This window comes from Nicotiana attenuata, unplaced genomic scaffold, assembly GCF_001879085.1.
Source record: "Nicotiana attenuata strain UT unplaced genomic scaffold, NIATTr2, whole genome shotgun sequence".
NCBI classification, from domain to species: domain Eukaryota; kingdom Viridiplantae; phylum Streptophyta; class Magnoliopsida; order Solanales; family Solanaceae; genus Nicotiana; species Nicotiana attenuata.
The window spans coordinates 4,873-20,412 of NW_017676252.1; the positions used below are offsets into that span (position 1 = coordinate 4,873).

The following is a 15,540-nucleotide window of genomic DNA, read 5'->3' on the forward strand; positions in this document are numbered from 1 at the left end:
ATGTCCAAACACACCCCCCCTACCCCCAAAACCACCGTCTCTCATACCCCGCTGATTCCGGCGTAACCCGCCCGTCAGCACCGTCCCCCACCGTCTGCCGCCGGCCGGAAATCGCCTCCGCCGGCGGCGATCGTCCAAATGACCCCGTTTTCACACCCCAGAATCCCCTTTACCTCCCCATTTCAAATCTCTGAACCCCAGCCTTTAAATCCTAGCCAGTGTCCTCAAATTTTCAATCGAAAAATCAACCAAAACCCTACTTTGTCCGATGGCCCTAAAATTAACACCATAGCCTCACCTTTATCTTTTCAATCCAAACGTCCAAACATCCTCCCTCGAATATGCCTGGAATTTGTCGAATAATAAATTTTAAACCAAGAACCCTAGCGCCGACACAAGATCCCCTGGTGGCGACGCAGTCCCAAACCACCATAGAACCATACCCTGGACCCGTATCACCCGTTCTTCACTAATCTATGCTTAAATTGTTTCCAAAAAAAGCCCCAATCATTCTGGACCGTGGACTTAGGGTTCTTACCACCAAGACTGGTTTCCCTCAGGGTCAATCAACATTCGAGGGGTCTTGAAATCGTGTTAGGTGTTTGTTCTGGTTAGGAATACACACGTAATACTATTTCAAGACCAACTTAAATAAGCAAATTCTGTGGTCTCAAAAATTAGTAAGTTCTCTTTTCTTGGCTTGGTTTTCTTCTTATTTTTGCACGTAATAATTTCATTTAGAACTTGTAGGGTTCTAGTTGATTTTGTCCAGATTAATTCTTCTTGGTGTTGTGTATTGTGGTTCTGTTTGGATAATTCAGTGTTTGCTTTCAATTAGACGAACCATGAATGTTCTTTTTAGTCTCAATCCTCTTGGTTGCTGTTAAATGTTTGTGCATCACTGGATTAATTAGTCTGGCTTGTTTCTTTTTGGAATAATAAGGAAAACAATAGGATCCTTAGTTCAATAAGTCACATTGTTTGGATATAGCTGATTTAACCTAGCAGTTTTGGTTTAACCATAGTTAACCTCAACCAAAGTAATAGGACCAGGTTTAAAATGGTATAGGCCAGTAATTATGGTACAATTAAAGGGTAATCTGGGCATAGAAAAGGGTAGTTTTTATTAGGAATAGTAATTGTAAAAGTAGGGGAAGGGTAGTGTAGGAATTGCAATAGATGTAGGACCTTCTAGAATAGACTTTAGTGTAGTTTTTAATAAAATAAGTGTTGTTACTTGGGTAATAAGTCTTAAAAATAAGGGACTGAAAACTAAATAGGAGAGGGACTAAAAAGAAAACTAAAATCTGAAGGTAACTTTAGGTTTTGCCTATAAAAGGCACCTACATTGCCTTGTGCAGGAAGTTTTTGGAGACCCTTGGAAAATTCCCTGGAAGTTTTGGAAAGACCAAAAATTTTTCCTCAGAAAGTCCCCTCTGTTTTCAGATCTGATTTAGAGATTTAAAACCTTCAAAAATCCAAAAAAAAAAAAAAGAGAAAACCCAGTAGAAAAGTTAAAATTACTGTTTCATTAGAAATCTGAGCTTAATTTTCATTTTTAGGAATGAATTACGTTCTTCTAGCTTAGTTTCCATCCGCTGAAGTTCCAAAGGTTTATTACACTTAATTTCACATGGATCTTTGAGTGTAATTGAGACAATTTTGGATCAAATTGAATGTTGTCTTGTTGTGCCATGGTGCTGGGTCATTTTTTGTGAAAATTTTGGTTCAAATCACTCTTGTTGCTGCTGAGAGTTCACTGCCGTGTTGCTATTACTCAAGCTGACTTCAATTTTCTTTCTCTTTCGATAAATTCCGGGTATTCTTCAACCTCACTGAAGTATGAAGGGTTAAATCTGCTAGTGTATCCGAGCCATTGAATCAATGACAAATATCAGTTTCATGTCTAGTTTGTTTGCGTACATGTTAGCTTACATAATAGATTACGTAGTAGTAGCATTTGAAGCATAGACTATCTGGACTTTTGATAAATTGTAATAATTGGACTGTTAAATTAGCGTGTATTTATTCAGTAATTTAGTTCTAGCATAGGTTAATTCAGAAGTTCATTTAGATTTAACCTCACACTGAAGTATTTGTATTTGTAACTGATTTTGAGACCATTACATATTTGTGTCCATGTAACTGTGGATTAATAGGCCTGAAGAATAGTCTATACGGACCGCATTTGAGGATTAATTTTACATTTTATACCACGAATTAACTTCTGATGGCGATTGTAGCTTTAAAACACTAATGTCTTATTAGAAACAGGATTTTTGTTGTAAGAAAAGGGCATTCAGTTTAGTCGTGAATGCCTGGGCTGTTAGAGCCATGAAGAGCAATTTAACAGGCCCAAAATCAGTTTGGAATCGGTCCTTTAGGTCTGTCACAGGCCCAGGCTGCCCAGCTTTGGTGAGTAAACTTGGGCTTATGCCATGGCTTGGTATTGGGCAGCCTTGCAGCCAAGCTTATGCCCCAAGGACATAAGAAGCCCAAAGCTGGGCTAATCTTAAAATTAAGCTGGGAGTAATTCACAAATATAAATACGGGTTTCAAATTAGGTGGTGGGTTCAAATTAAGAGGGTCTTCCCTTTTGTTTGAATTCAGACTTGAATTTGAGGCCCTGATTTATAAATGCGAATCAATTAGGGCCTGTTTAGGGACAACACTGTAATAAAAATCGTAGTTTTCTTCTAAGATGGTTTTTTTTTAAATAAGGCACGAGACGAGCCTCGCCGCATAAAACATATAAACTGCGGGGCCCCCATTAAATACTATAGTAAAATATTTTAGAAATTGGGTGTGCCATTTAGCGAATTTCCATTGCCCCCCGCAAAGTTAATAACACGTTAGTCGCTTTAGGAGTATTCTTTGATAATATTACTTTCCTAAAGTCGGGTGTGCATTTCATGTGACCCAAATCCAAATCCCAAAACGTTGAATAAGAGGTGTTGAGGATCCGGGTGCATTTTATGTGACGTGATCCAAAAACACGCTATTAAACGGCGTTCACTTTCGTAAAAAGTAAATAAAAGTGGTAAATACTTTATAAAATTGCACTATAGGTTTGAACTTGTATAAAAATCAGATTTTTAGCCATTTGTAATAATTTAAGCGACCGTGCTAGAACCACGGGATCCGGGGGTGCCTAACACCTTCCCTCGGGTCAACAGAATTCCTTACACAGAATCTCTGGTTCGCAGACTCCAATTGGGAAGTCGAAATATTCCTCGATCTGGGATGTAAATTAAATCGGTGACTTGGGACACCAAAAGCCTGTCCTATCCCAAGTGGCGACTCTAAAAATCAATAAATAATCCCATTTCGAATAATGTCACTTTAAATGGAAAAACTCCCCTATGCATTATCCTTCGGGGTAGGTGTGTAAAAAGGAGGTGTGACATGGAGCTGCATTGATGACTTGAGGTATGTTAAGGCTATCCCTTTCTTCCTTTTGGCATGATCCATATGATACAAACAAAACGAGCAAACGCACAACTTTCATAAGTGTCTCTATTCATAGAAGTACTAGGGGTGCTTATGTTCTTGATTTCCCATATGTCCTATTATTATATCGTCTATTCATGGGTCTCAAAAAATACATAAGTGATAAAGTTTATTTCGGGATATTAATCGAAGGCATATTGGTCTTATAACATCCCCGGGAGAGATCTTATTGACTTACTTCTTATGCATTGCATTCATTTATACATGTACATTGACTCATGACCAGATGGCGTTATATAGCGTATATTATATATATATATGGGGTATGGGAAATGGTTACGGCGTTATATACGCACCACTACCTGATCAGTTGGTATACATTGATGATTTCGACCACTAAGGCCGAGATGATATGATGGGATGCCCTCATAGGCTTGATGATATTATGTACACATACACCTATGCATGGTATGACATTTATACGCATATGCATGAAATTATAAATGTTTCAAGATTCGCAGAGCTATTCAGACTTACAGGTTGAGTCCTTTACTCCATGTTTCTTTTATGTCTTATATACTGATTTTTATGCCTCATATACTCGGTACATTATTCGTACTAACGCCAACATTGCCTAGGGGCCTGCGTTTCATGCCCGCAAGTGCAGTAAATAGGCTAACGGTCCCCTTTCTTAGGATCCTTGCTCAGGGAGAGTTGGTGTGCTCTGTTTGATTCGGAGCTGCTATTGGATTTTGGTACGATATTTTTGTATACATATATGGGTGCGACGGGGCCTAGTCCAGTCCTTTATACAGTTGTACACTCTATTAGAGGTCAGTAGACAGTCATGTATAGTTGGATAGAATCTGGCCTTGTCAGCTCGCCTTACCATATTCCGTGTATATATATGTACATATGTCTTTTGGGCATGTTTTCTCGCATATGTTTCTCACATGATTCAGTAGTTTATTGTCAGGCGTTATGCATGACCTACACTTATTTCATGTTTATATCTTAGACGTATGCTTAGGGGTGTTCGACAGGTAGAACTTGAGCACTCGTCATGGTCCATCGGTTTGGGTCGTGACACACAAGACTCAATTAAACTTGCTATGACTCGTAGAACCTATGAACCTAGAGCTCTAATACTAACTTGTCACAACCCCAAAATCCCACCTTTAGGATCGTGATAGAACCTAGTCTCTAAGACTAGGTAAGCCAACGCATGCTGATATTAAACAAAAACAAACAACTTAGCTATTAAAGTAAACTGCAAATGTCATATTAAAGTTGAAACCAAATAATGGTTATACATCCCCAAAACCGGTAGTACGAAGTCATAAGCTCTAATGGGAGTAAACTAGAAATGTCAATACAACACTATCTCGGAATGAAAATAAATAGTATTAATGAAAGACAACATAAGGTGACTCCGAGGACTGTGAGCGGATGGTAGGTATACCTTGAAGTCTCCTCAATCGCTCAACTCACCTAGCTAATGTCTGGCATGCTCCAAGGTACCTGGATCTGCACACAAAAAATATACAGAAGCGTAGTATGAGTATACCACAATTGGTACCCAGTAAGTATCAAGACTAACCTTCATACAGTAGTGACGAGTTACAAGTCAAGACATTCACTAGACATGAAAACCTGTGCAGAATATTAATATAAAGCTGACAACAGAAAGTAAAAAGCAATAAATAGCAACAAAAAGTAATTAAACATGAGATAAAATAGCAAAATAATCAAAATACAGTAAAAATAATTTAAGGAAAACAATAACAGTTCAAATCATCAAGCCGTTCCAACACAAAATTTTCAACAAGAATCACCCTGAGGTACCACACCTCATCATCACAATTCACAAGTCACAAATCACAAATCTTCCTTATAACGCCCGCGTGAGCCTTAAATTTATTTTAAAAATATTTTTTTCGAAATAGCTTCATGCGCTTCAACTCCCTTATCTCACTGTGTGTGCTTCAAAATAAAGTAATTCCCCTTACTAGCAACACACGCATAAAAAAAATCCCTTATCTCGCCGCATGCACATCAATAACAACACTCTTATGCTGCCGCATGCACATCTCATCACAAACACAATAATCAACCCACACCACGTGCCCATAAGTCACGAAATTACCAAAACAATAATACCAATATCATAACAACACATAGCCCACACCTCAACCACAATGTGTATACGAATTTCAACAACAACATATTGAAATGGAAAGAATAAACTCAACAATGAAAGATATTTCATGTAATAACAACTTCAATTGAAAGCATATAAGTAACCTAAGATTCTAAACCGGTCAATTACCACATATAAGCCCGTGCACACACTCGTCACCTTATGTACACGTCTCCCACATAATTCAAATAATGCAATTAGACCAAATTCTACGGGGAATTTTCCCCACACAAAGTTATGCAAGATACTTACCTTAATTAGGTCAAACCAATACTCAAAAATAGCTTTTCCTTTAAGTTTCGCCTCCGCACGGCTCAAATCTAACCAAAAAATAACTTAACATCATCAAACAATGCACAAAAAATCAATTTTGATAATTAAAGTTAAGATCTTTACACAATTTTTCAAAAGTCAACCTCCTGCTCGCCTAGTCAAAACCTGGGTCTAAAGGTAGATCTCAACTACCTATAACCCCAGGAGTCCATATATGTGTTTTATTTTGAAATCCGAGTCCAATTCGACTCTCAAAGCTCAAATTTTTATTTTTCAAAACAAAGTCAAAAATTTCTCTTCTAATTCCATGGATTAGATGTTATATATCATAAACAATCATGTAATATAATTGAAATTGGATCAAAGTTACTTATCCAATTGATCCAATAGTTTGGTATGAAAATCTAATCTTCAAAATCGCCTCCCACCGAGTTTAGAGTTCTAAATGTGATAAATGAAGCGAAGTCCTGAAATCTCACTATTTTGTTTATTTGCAGGTCTCGCAAATGCGACCTGAGGTTCGCAAATATGAACCCTGCAAATGCGACAGACCATCGCAATGCGATGTCTGACAGTCCCAGGGAGTGTCGCAAATGCGACTCTGACTTCGCATTTGTGAAGTCAGTCCCCCCTCGCAAAAGCGTCCCTTTGGTTGCAAAAGCGAACAGCTCCCAGCCTAGTCCTTCTTTGCATTTGCGAGTATTTGGGAAGCCTGCCACCCACTACCCCCTTCGCAAATGCGATGTAATTTTTCGCAAATGTGATGATCGCTTTGTGAAGCCTACCACCCACTGCCACCTTCGCAAATGCGATGTAATTTCTGCAAATGCGAACTGTGATAACTGTTGCACCACCACACTAGTTGTTGAGAAACCAGCCCAAATCAATCTGATACACGTCTGAAACTCAGCCGAGCCCTCGGAGCTCTACACCAAGCATCCACATAAGTCTCATACGAACTTGCTCGCACGATCGAAACACCAAAATAATATCCGGAACCACGAATCGGACACCAAAACACATAAAAAATTACAATGAACTCAAGAATCACTGATAACACAACCATGCATCCGATTTTTGGATTGAGTGACTTTTAGTTACAAAACAAAGTAAAATATTTTCCTAACCAATTTTCATTAGTTCAGCAACTCCTTCAAGATGTATCCCCTCCCAAAAAAAACAAAAAAAAATAAAAGGAAAAGCATAATGGAGATTTCAATTTTCTTTTCCTTTTCTCTTCTTCTTTTTTCTGTTGGATTGAAGTGGTGTGTGAGGGACATGTCATGTATGTATATCATATTGTATATCGTGTATACCGATGTGTCAATTTCCCTATAGCTTTTGCTTCTCCTTTTGTTTCATGGGGTCTGCAATGTCCAAATATAGGGTCCAATACCGTATTCGGCCTCCGCCGTTTTATTCAAGTTCTAGTAGTAGTAACTTCTGTCATATGCCTCCAAACTAAAATCCGTTGTCAAACTTGATTTTTGAACCAAACCAATGATCTACAAAAATGGCTATTTTCATGTCACTATACAAGTTTTGACTCGTTTAAATAAGTTCGGGCAAAAATAACTTTTCAGTCAATAGTTAGAGTTCATTTCCCCACAAATTGCCAGAAGATTTGCCTTACCGGTTACCACAACTCAGGGAGGATCGCCGGGAGTTAAGTACAATATGTCATGGCGGATTGCGAGGAGTTTTTGATGATGTGCTTCCTACGAATTCCGGCAAATCATCAAAAGTTTAGTACATATTGTGTTGTAATTTTACAACAAATGATTTATAAATTTCTAATGGATTTATCAATACGTTTTTGCTCAAAATTTGTCGAAATCAACTCCAAAATTTGATGTCAACTTCTAATACCAATCCCAATAATTTCTATTATATGGTGTAGTTCAACAAATTAACCTTCAAAAACCAATAGACTCATTTTGTGTTTTTTTTCAACAATCAAGTTCCACAAAGTCCAATGGGTCTTCAATTTTATACAACACAATACATATAAAGAAGACGAAAAAGGAGGAGGTTAAGTTCTGATGGAATTTTTTTTGGAACAACTTCTCTTAACAAGACAAAAATTAAATATCGACCCTTAAAAATAACATTGGGTGAAAAGTAATTCTTGCAAAAACAATGTGGAAAGATGAAGCTGGATTCTCGTGTGTGTTTGTTACGACGCAAAATATCAATCTCCGATATTAGAAAGTCTTATCAAAACACTATTAGAATTGATAATATTTTTTTTCTAAAAAAATATTTCGACTTTCCAAGCAACCACAAGAAGTCATTTTCAGAAAACGTATTTTTCTTTTCCTGAAAGTAAGTCATTTTTCGAAAAATATCTTCCGCCCCGTCGTACCAACCAGGCAACCACACAGCTAAAAAATTTCCTACTAATATCTAAAACGAGATTATCAATGGAAATATGCATATACTTATTATCGTCCACGTTCAATGTTTTCTTATCAAGTCTGTCCAGCTTCGTGAATATGTTGATTATGAAGATACAAAATGTAGTTTTTAAATTTCAATAATCAATTCTGAGTATTTTTTAAAGTGATTTAATTCTACAATTGCTTGAAGCTAGATCCTTATCTAGATGCTTCAATGTATCTGGATTGTTTTCTTTGATACAAAATGTTGACTAGAAGAATGATGGACCAGGGGCGGAGGGAGAGTATAACTTACGGATTCGGCCGAACCCAGTAGGTTTCGTTCAAATTATGTATTTGTCTTAAGAAATTCATTGAACATGTATAAATTAGAACCCAGTAACTTAAAGATTTAGAATCCCGAACCCATAGGCCATAAGTTTTAAATCATAGCTCCACCTCTGTGATGGACCATAGACGTGCAATTTTTCCATCCATAAAATCCCATGCCAAAAGTTCCTAGTTTTTCAACTCATACACGATATGCCATAAATTTATAATAAAAATCAAGGGGTTTCAGTTGACATTATTTAATGCAAGGAACTGAAATTTGAAAAATTTGTCTAAGTTTCAGGATTGATCACTAAAGTTAGCATCTACATACCTGAAATGTTGGCCCCAAAATTTATGACAAAATGACAGGTTTTCTTATTTATTGTTGATGAATTTGATACTCCAACTTCTTCTTCTTCTACTACTCAACCTTCCCACCCAACTGCATTTTGCATTTACTACCCAAATTAAAAGATTGGTTAGCAGTTAGCCATAAGGGATGATTACATAACCCAGAATAGCTCTGAACCTGCTGCTATGTTTTTCTCTGACTCAGCTTGGCCATTCCTATTTCATGCAGAGTTACGTTGGTGGTTATAGAAGCTCAGGAAGTCATAAATACATACGTAGCGGTTCAAGGTTCAATTCTAACAGAGACAAAAAAACGCTAAATAATTTCTTCTCGTCTACCTATATTTTGGTGGACAGAGTTATCAAAAATATGTTAGTGACAAAAAAATAGTCAAAATGCGCGCAAACTGACTCGAAAATATGGTCCTAACATTATCTTTTTAAAAAAAAATATATATGTAGAAAATTCAAATATCAGGAATATAAAGTTTGATCCACGTAAGAATGACAAAGAAAAATCATAAAGACAAAAACACCAGAACAAAAAAGCAGATAAGAAATTGATTGCATGCCGCGTCATTAAGACTAAGAGAATCAATTGACTCGACTTACTTTAGGTGCTGACTTTAATTTGCACAAGTCATTTAGAATGAATATGTCTATTGAAAAGAACAAAAAGATTTAGAAAAACAGGTACAGACGTATAATTTTGAAGTTTGAACAGAATTCAAGTCACATGAAACACGGGAGGTACTAATAGACAGACCAGACAATTATTAATTTTTAATAGTCAAAAGTTGTAAAGCCAAGCATTAGAAAAAGACTCATAAATTCTTCTTCTTCCTTTTTATAATCAAAAAGACTTTAAACCTTGTTAATTAGTTATGGGAAATGCAATAACATGCAAAAGATGTGATATTGATGCTGCAGCAAGTTGAACAAAGAATGGTGACCTGAGTACAGAAATTGAAAATTTTGGAGAACATTCTTTAATTTCTTAGAGATGTCATTTATTAGAGAAAAATTACAATTTATATGACAGCTTATAAACGGATAAAAAGAGTTGATCTAAACACCTTTACAATCCCATCACCACTACATTTTACAACTAAGACATCACTGGTTCCAGGGCTTAGCTGCTATTTTACAAAATGGTGACAAGGAAAGAACAAAAATTGGATGTTTGATTGTCATTTTGAATAGCTCTATACGATTTTATCTTCTTATTTTTTTCCCTACTTATGCACTGGATCTCCATATTCTCCCCTCCAAAGAAATAACAATAATTGAAACATCATCATGGTACCGGCGTCTATCACCTTGTGGAATTTCAAGCAACTCGTGAAACTCCAAACCTGAAATGAAACACAATCACACAGTTCAGACTTGTTCTCTGATAAATTACATCTTTTTTCCCCTAGGACCAATTCAAGGCATTTTGCATATGTAAAAGTAATTACCAGCTCTTTTGGCCGCGCGAAACAATACTTTCTCAATAAGATGTTGTGCAGGATCTCCATCTGGTGACCATGAGATGAAATGTTCAACTTCTAAAACAGCTTCTTCATTTGTGAAGTACTGATAAAGCCCATCAGATGACAGTATCAGAAACCTGTCTCTCGGCCCTAATCTGTGATGATGGAGAGACGGTAGACAACTGATGTAGGGAGAAGTTCCAATATAATCAATTCTGAACATCTCCAGAAGCGCATTGTTCCATTTAGGCTGCAGGAGAGTGAGCAGTTTAAAGTTAGTTATCTAGTCGAGCATAAGTAAAGAATCAAAAGCAGAGGATATGTTTTAATCTTTCCTCAATAAGAATCGATTCAGCAATTTGACTATCTCCAACATGATAATGGCGTTTGACAAACTATAAAATTGTTGGAGATAAAACAGTTATTCTGTTGTGGTTTATAAGTTCTTAACCAGTATTAATCTGATTAAGGGAGCATCACGTTCAGATAGGCAGCCCGGTGCACTAAGCTCCCGCTATGAGCGGGGTCCGGGAAGGGCCGGACCACAAGGGACAGGCGGGAATACTTACCACTATACTACCTTATATGGTACCTTGCGGCGCTACTTGCACGACTATCACATTCAGATAGTAAACTACCAATAGATCCTTAACAGAAAGAGCGTTGTATTTTAGCTTAATGTCCTCTAGCCAGCAAATGGCACTTCAGAAGTCGAAAGAAGAAACATTCAAATTTTAGTTCTGTTTTTCTATCATTAGACAAAAAAAAATGTACCAGCACTTGGAAGTAAATTATTCAAGCTTTTAAGGTGTATACTATAGCAAAAGAAGTTGTTAAATGCAAAATGTTTGATCACAGGAACAACACAACGATGCTAACAAGTAGCATGTTGCCGAATATGCCTTCAAATTAGAGAGAAAAGTAGCTTTTGCCATGTGTTGAAAAGGTTTATGAAAAAGCATAAACTTTGTTCTCAACAAGAAATATCAATTCATATGGTGTGAATAAAGCTAGCATTCTTACACAAGCACAAAGGGAATCAAAAACACATCTTTTTGTTTCCTAATATATTCTCAAGGGTTGACTTGTAAACAAGCTAGAAAAGCAAATATTCCATAGTACCTGTTTCAGGAAACCAGCACCAAAAGCCCGGGTAACCTTCAAAGAACCTTTCACGCGGTCATTCATCAAAGCACATGCATCATCTGGATGTTCACTTCTTATTCTTTGAACTTCCTGAAACACAACATAATAAATCAAGTTAACCAATCAATCGAAAAAAGGATTTTTTTTTTTTCAAGGATAGATCACAAAGAACTTTATTAGCCTAAAAGACATCTAAAATCTTAAATTAGATTAGTATACCTCTTCTACAGATGTGCTATGATCTGTACTAAGCTGACTAGCAGTTAAATTAGGTATACTGTTCGACTCATCACCATCTAAAAGCTCAAGATCATTCAAAGTCTCTTCATTGATCCGCTCCAAATCTTGGCTCCAGAGATTAGGCTCCTTCTTCTGAGCTAACACAGCTCGACTATCGCCTACATTCATCACATAAACATCCTCTCCTTTCATTAACATAACAAGAACACAAGAACCCATCAAAGCTAATTCAGGATTCTCCGTAACCATCCTATCAGCTAGATCCAAATATGCCTCCTCTGTTTTCTTCAATGCTTGAGAAAGAGCTTTCAAAACATCTGCATGATTAACTGATCCTGATCCATTAGAACCATTTCCATTCAGCTGCTCCTTCAATCTCCTATCAAGCTCTAATCTTTCCCTATCCCACTCGCAACGCCACCGCCTCTGATTCTCTTCCCATTTCTTTGCTAATCCTCTGTACTTACTCTTTGAAACCTTCCCCCTCTTTTTCTTTAACCGCGAATCGAAATAAAGATCCTCTCTTGCTGAAGGATAATTCTCTTGTTCAACACACCTTGAACAACCATCTTTAGTCCTATCCCTAGTAAAATCATCATAAGTCTGATTCGATTCTTCTTTCACTTCCAAACTCGAAGCTGGGATTGTAGTATTATCAGTATTAGATGAATCTGACTTGTCATCCCACAACAATCCCTTGAGTTCTTTGTGAACAGCTGGGTACAAATTAGATACTAAAAAATCAGGTGCATCAGGACCATTAAATCCATCATAAATCCCAACAAAAACCCAACCATGTTCCTCAGAAACTACAACATGAACACGATCTTCACCAGCTTTCCCTTGAGCCCACTGAAGATTCTGATTTTCTAACGAGTCATCATCATCCAAGCTGCACTCACTGCTGAAGTTCACACTGCTGATTGTCAATTCGTTCTGCTTCTCAGCACCCACTATCCAATCACTTTCTTTCACTGAAATTGACCCTTTAATCGGTGCAACAATTGAATTTTGACCTCTTGATAAGGTCTTTGAAATAGCTCGTTGGAGGACCCGGATAAAAGACCCTTTTCTTGCTCTGGATCGAAGAGCAAAACCATGTGAATAACTTCTTTGGAACTGATCAGGACAATAGCTTCTTTCAAGAGGGCCCGAATAAAGACCACGATCGAGGGGGCCTGATTGAAATCCCCTCTCAATCGGGCCGGACATGAAGCCACGTTCAACCGGGCCGGGACCCGAAATAAGGCCCGAAGTCGAAAGCGGGCCGGAGTGTATAGAGGAGTTTCTCGGAATTGGCTGAAGAGGTATTGAAGCAAAGGAGGTGGACCCCTCAAAGGCCGAAGACCGATCGATGCTGTTGTAAGAATACAGATCGACGAACGCCGTGGACAGCGGCGTGGAGGTGTTGGCGCTGACGGAGGCGCCGGAGATTGACCGGAAAGTGGTGGTCTCCTCGGAGTGAACCTTGGAGGACGAAATTCGGGTCGGGTCGGGCCTGACGTAGCAGAAGGAGTGACCCAGGTCTTCAAGTGGGTCGGAAATCATTAAGGGAAAATCCTTCCGGCGACGGGACTCGACGGCGGCGGCGCCGCCGCTGGTGAAGCAGACGCTGAGCTTTCCTACGCCGTTACCCATTTAAAGAAAAAAGCCACTGAAACTAATAGAGCTAAAGAGATTTTTCAAATTTTGTGGTTTTGTTATAACCTTTCAAAAAGCCTTCAAAGATTCATTTGTGTAAAGTGGGATGACAGAAAAATGGGAGAAATGAGCAGAAAAAGAAGAGGTGAAGTAGAGAGAGAGAGAGAGGCGTTGACTTTTGGGTGGGAGGAGGTGTATGTTTGAAATATAAGTTGTAATAAAAGTATAGAGTATAGTATAGTAACAACTTTTGGCGTTGGTCATTTGTTTGGTTATTCTAACAATTTAATGTGTGCTTTTTCCGATTTTCGTTTTAATTTTCGGCATTTAGTGTGTGGGAGGCGTTGACGTGAAGCTCTGGACCTAGACTGCAGACACTGACCCCACCCCACCCTGACCTTTAACCCCAAACGTCACCCTATCCCTGACCCCTGACTATTACAGCCAAATTTCAACACTCTATGTAACAAGTTTCTTCATTCTTGACGTAATTTGATTCCAAACAAATTTACAAAAAGAAAATTTTTTAAAACTTTTTAATACTAAACATGCTATAATACTTGATCTGGTTATAAGTCTTTTAAACTTATGGCCTGAAATATGTTATATTATAGTAACATTTATATAGCTTTAAAAAAATTATTAACGATAAGAATGACAGAGAAAAGGGATCATAAACGGCCTCAACTGAATCCTTTACCATTTAGGCACTTCAAGTGTCCATTAACCAGATCAAATAAACACCCGAGTGCAACAGATGCCCCTTTAAGTTGTCCACAACGATCAGACAAACACCTCAACTGAACCCTTTACCATTTAGGCACTTCAAGTGTCCATTAATGATGGGTTTACAATGTCTTAGCTCTATGTTTTGATGATCTAACAAACTTACTGTCAAAGAACTAGATAAGGAACCTGACACACTTGGTACACAACTCAAATCAACGGACTCCAGCTAATGAGAATTGTTACGACTTCAGAAGATAGAGAATCAACACAGGGACATGATACTCTTGTGTTCCCTGACAAGCAGTACGAAATCAACTGTCCACAGCTAGAAAGTGACTGCCTGCACAGTACACAGAAACAGTGCAGCACAGTTCTGCAGTCACTTCTCATTTGTCCTACCAAGTGATTACATCATTCAAGTGATGTCATTTATGTTGCATTAACAAAAAAGGGCATCACAACAAAAACATAACTTGAACACTTGAGAATTAACTTGTGCATTCAAGCATCTGACATTCAAGCATTCAATTCTCAAGTGCATCAAGAACAAAGTTTAACACTACTACGGACCGGTTCCTAAAGCTAGTATTTTGTTGTCCTTAGTTGAGTTGTAACTTTGTAATTGTTCTTCATTGTAATTCCTAATTTGCTTATCTAGAAGCGTTGCTTATGAACTCTTTGTAAAACTATAAACCCTTAGTGTTTGTGTCGTGACTAGAGTTAGTCCTGAGTTGAAGTCTTTGTAATAGGTGTATTGCAAAGTGGCTTGTAATAGGTGTACTAAGTGAGGGATTAAGAGTTTAATTCCTAGATTGCATAGGTTGTAATCTAAAGTTGCTCATAATGAAGTTAAAATCCTACCAGTGTAGGTCGTAATTTTTTATCCCCTTGAGCAGGGATTTTTCCACGTAAAAACTCCCTGTCTTATTTACTTACTATTTCATTAGCATCTTCAGTAGAAACTCATAGAGGACCTGGTCTCTATATAGTTTGGTGGACTCATATATTCTATCAATTGGTATCAGAGTGGGTTCTTTCTATCAAGTTAACACCTAGGAAGGATCCTTATGGCTGCTCCACCAAATTTTGAAGAAGGTCATTCTACGTATAGACCACCCAGGTTCAATGGAAAATACTACGGGTGGTGGAAGACAAGAATGCATGATTTTATCATGGCAGAAGATTCTGAGTTGTGGGATGTTATATGTGATGGTCCTTATGTCCCAACGAAGAAGGTCGGAGATCCTCCAGTGACGATGCCAAAAACCAAAAAGGAATACAACGATGCAGATAGGAAAGCTGTGGAGAAAAATTTTTGTGCCAA

At 37.8% G+C, this 15,540-nt stretch overlaps 1 protein-coding gene across 1 annotated transcript; it reads right to left on the bottom strand.

Moving 5' to 3' along the window:
• Nucleotides 1-9,951: 9,951 nt before the first annotated feature.
• LOC109220879 (probable protein phosphatase 2C 4) lies at nucleotides 9,952-13,726 on the bottom strand. The gene is made up of 4 exons (XM_019385346.1): nucleotides 11,826-13,726; nucleotides 11,583-11,696; nucleotides 10,446-10,710; nucleotides 9,952-10,340 (listed from the first exon to the last, which is right to left on the bottom strand). The coding sequence occupies exons 1-4, from the start codon at nucleotides 13,482-13,484 to the stop codon at nucleotides 10,225-10,227; spliced, it is 2,154 nt and encodes a 717-aa protein (XP_019240891.1). The 5' UTR covers nucleotides 13,485-13,726; the 3' UTR covers nucleotides 9,952-10,224.
• Between the last annotated feature and the right edge of the window lie 1,814 nt (nucleotides 13,727-15,540).

What these genes read in the sequence shown, in the direction of transcription:
- LOC109220879 (XM_019385346.1), bottom strand. Translation starts at nt 13,484, where the DNA reads ATGGGTAACGGCGTAGGAAAGCTCAGCGTCTGCTTCACCAGCGGCGGC. An exon ending in ATAGCACATCTGTAGAAGAG is followed by an intron (nt 11,697 to 11,825) that starts GTATACTAATCT and finishes GTTGTGTTTCAG; the next exon opens with GAAGTTCAAAGAATAAGAAG. An exon ending in GTGCTGGTTTCCTGAAACAG is followed by an intron (nt 10,711 to 11,582) that starts GTACTATGGAAT and finishes ACTCTCCTGCAG; the next exon opens with CCTAAATGGAACAATGCGCT.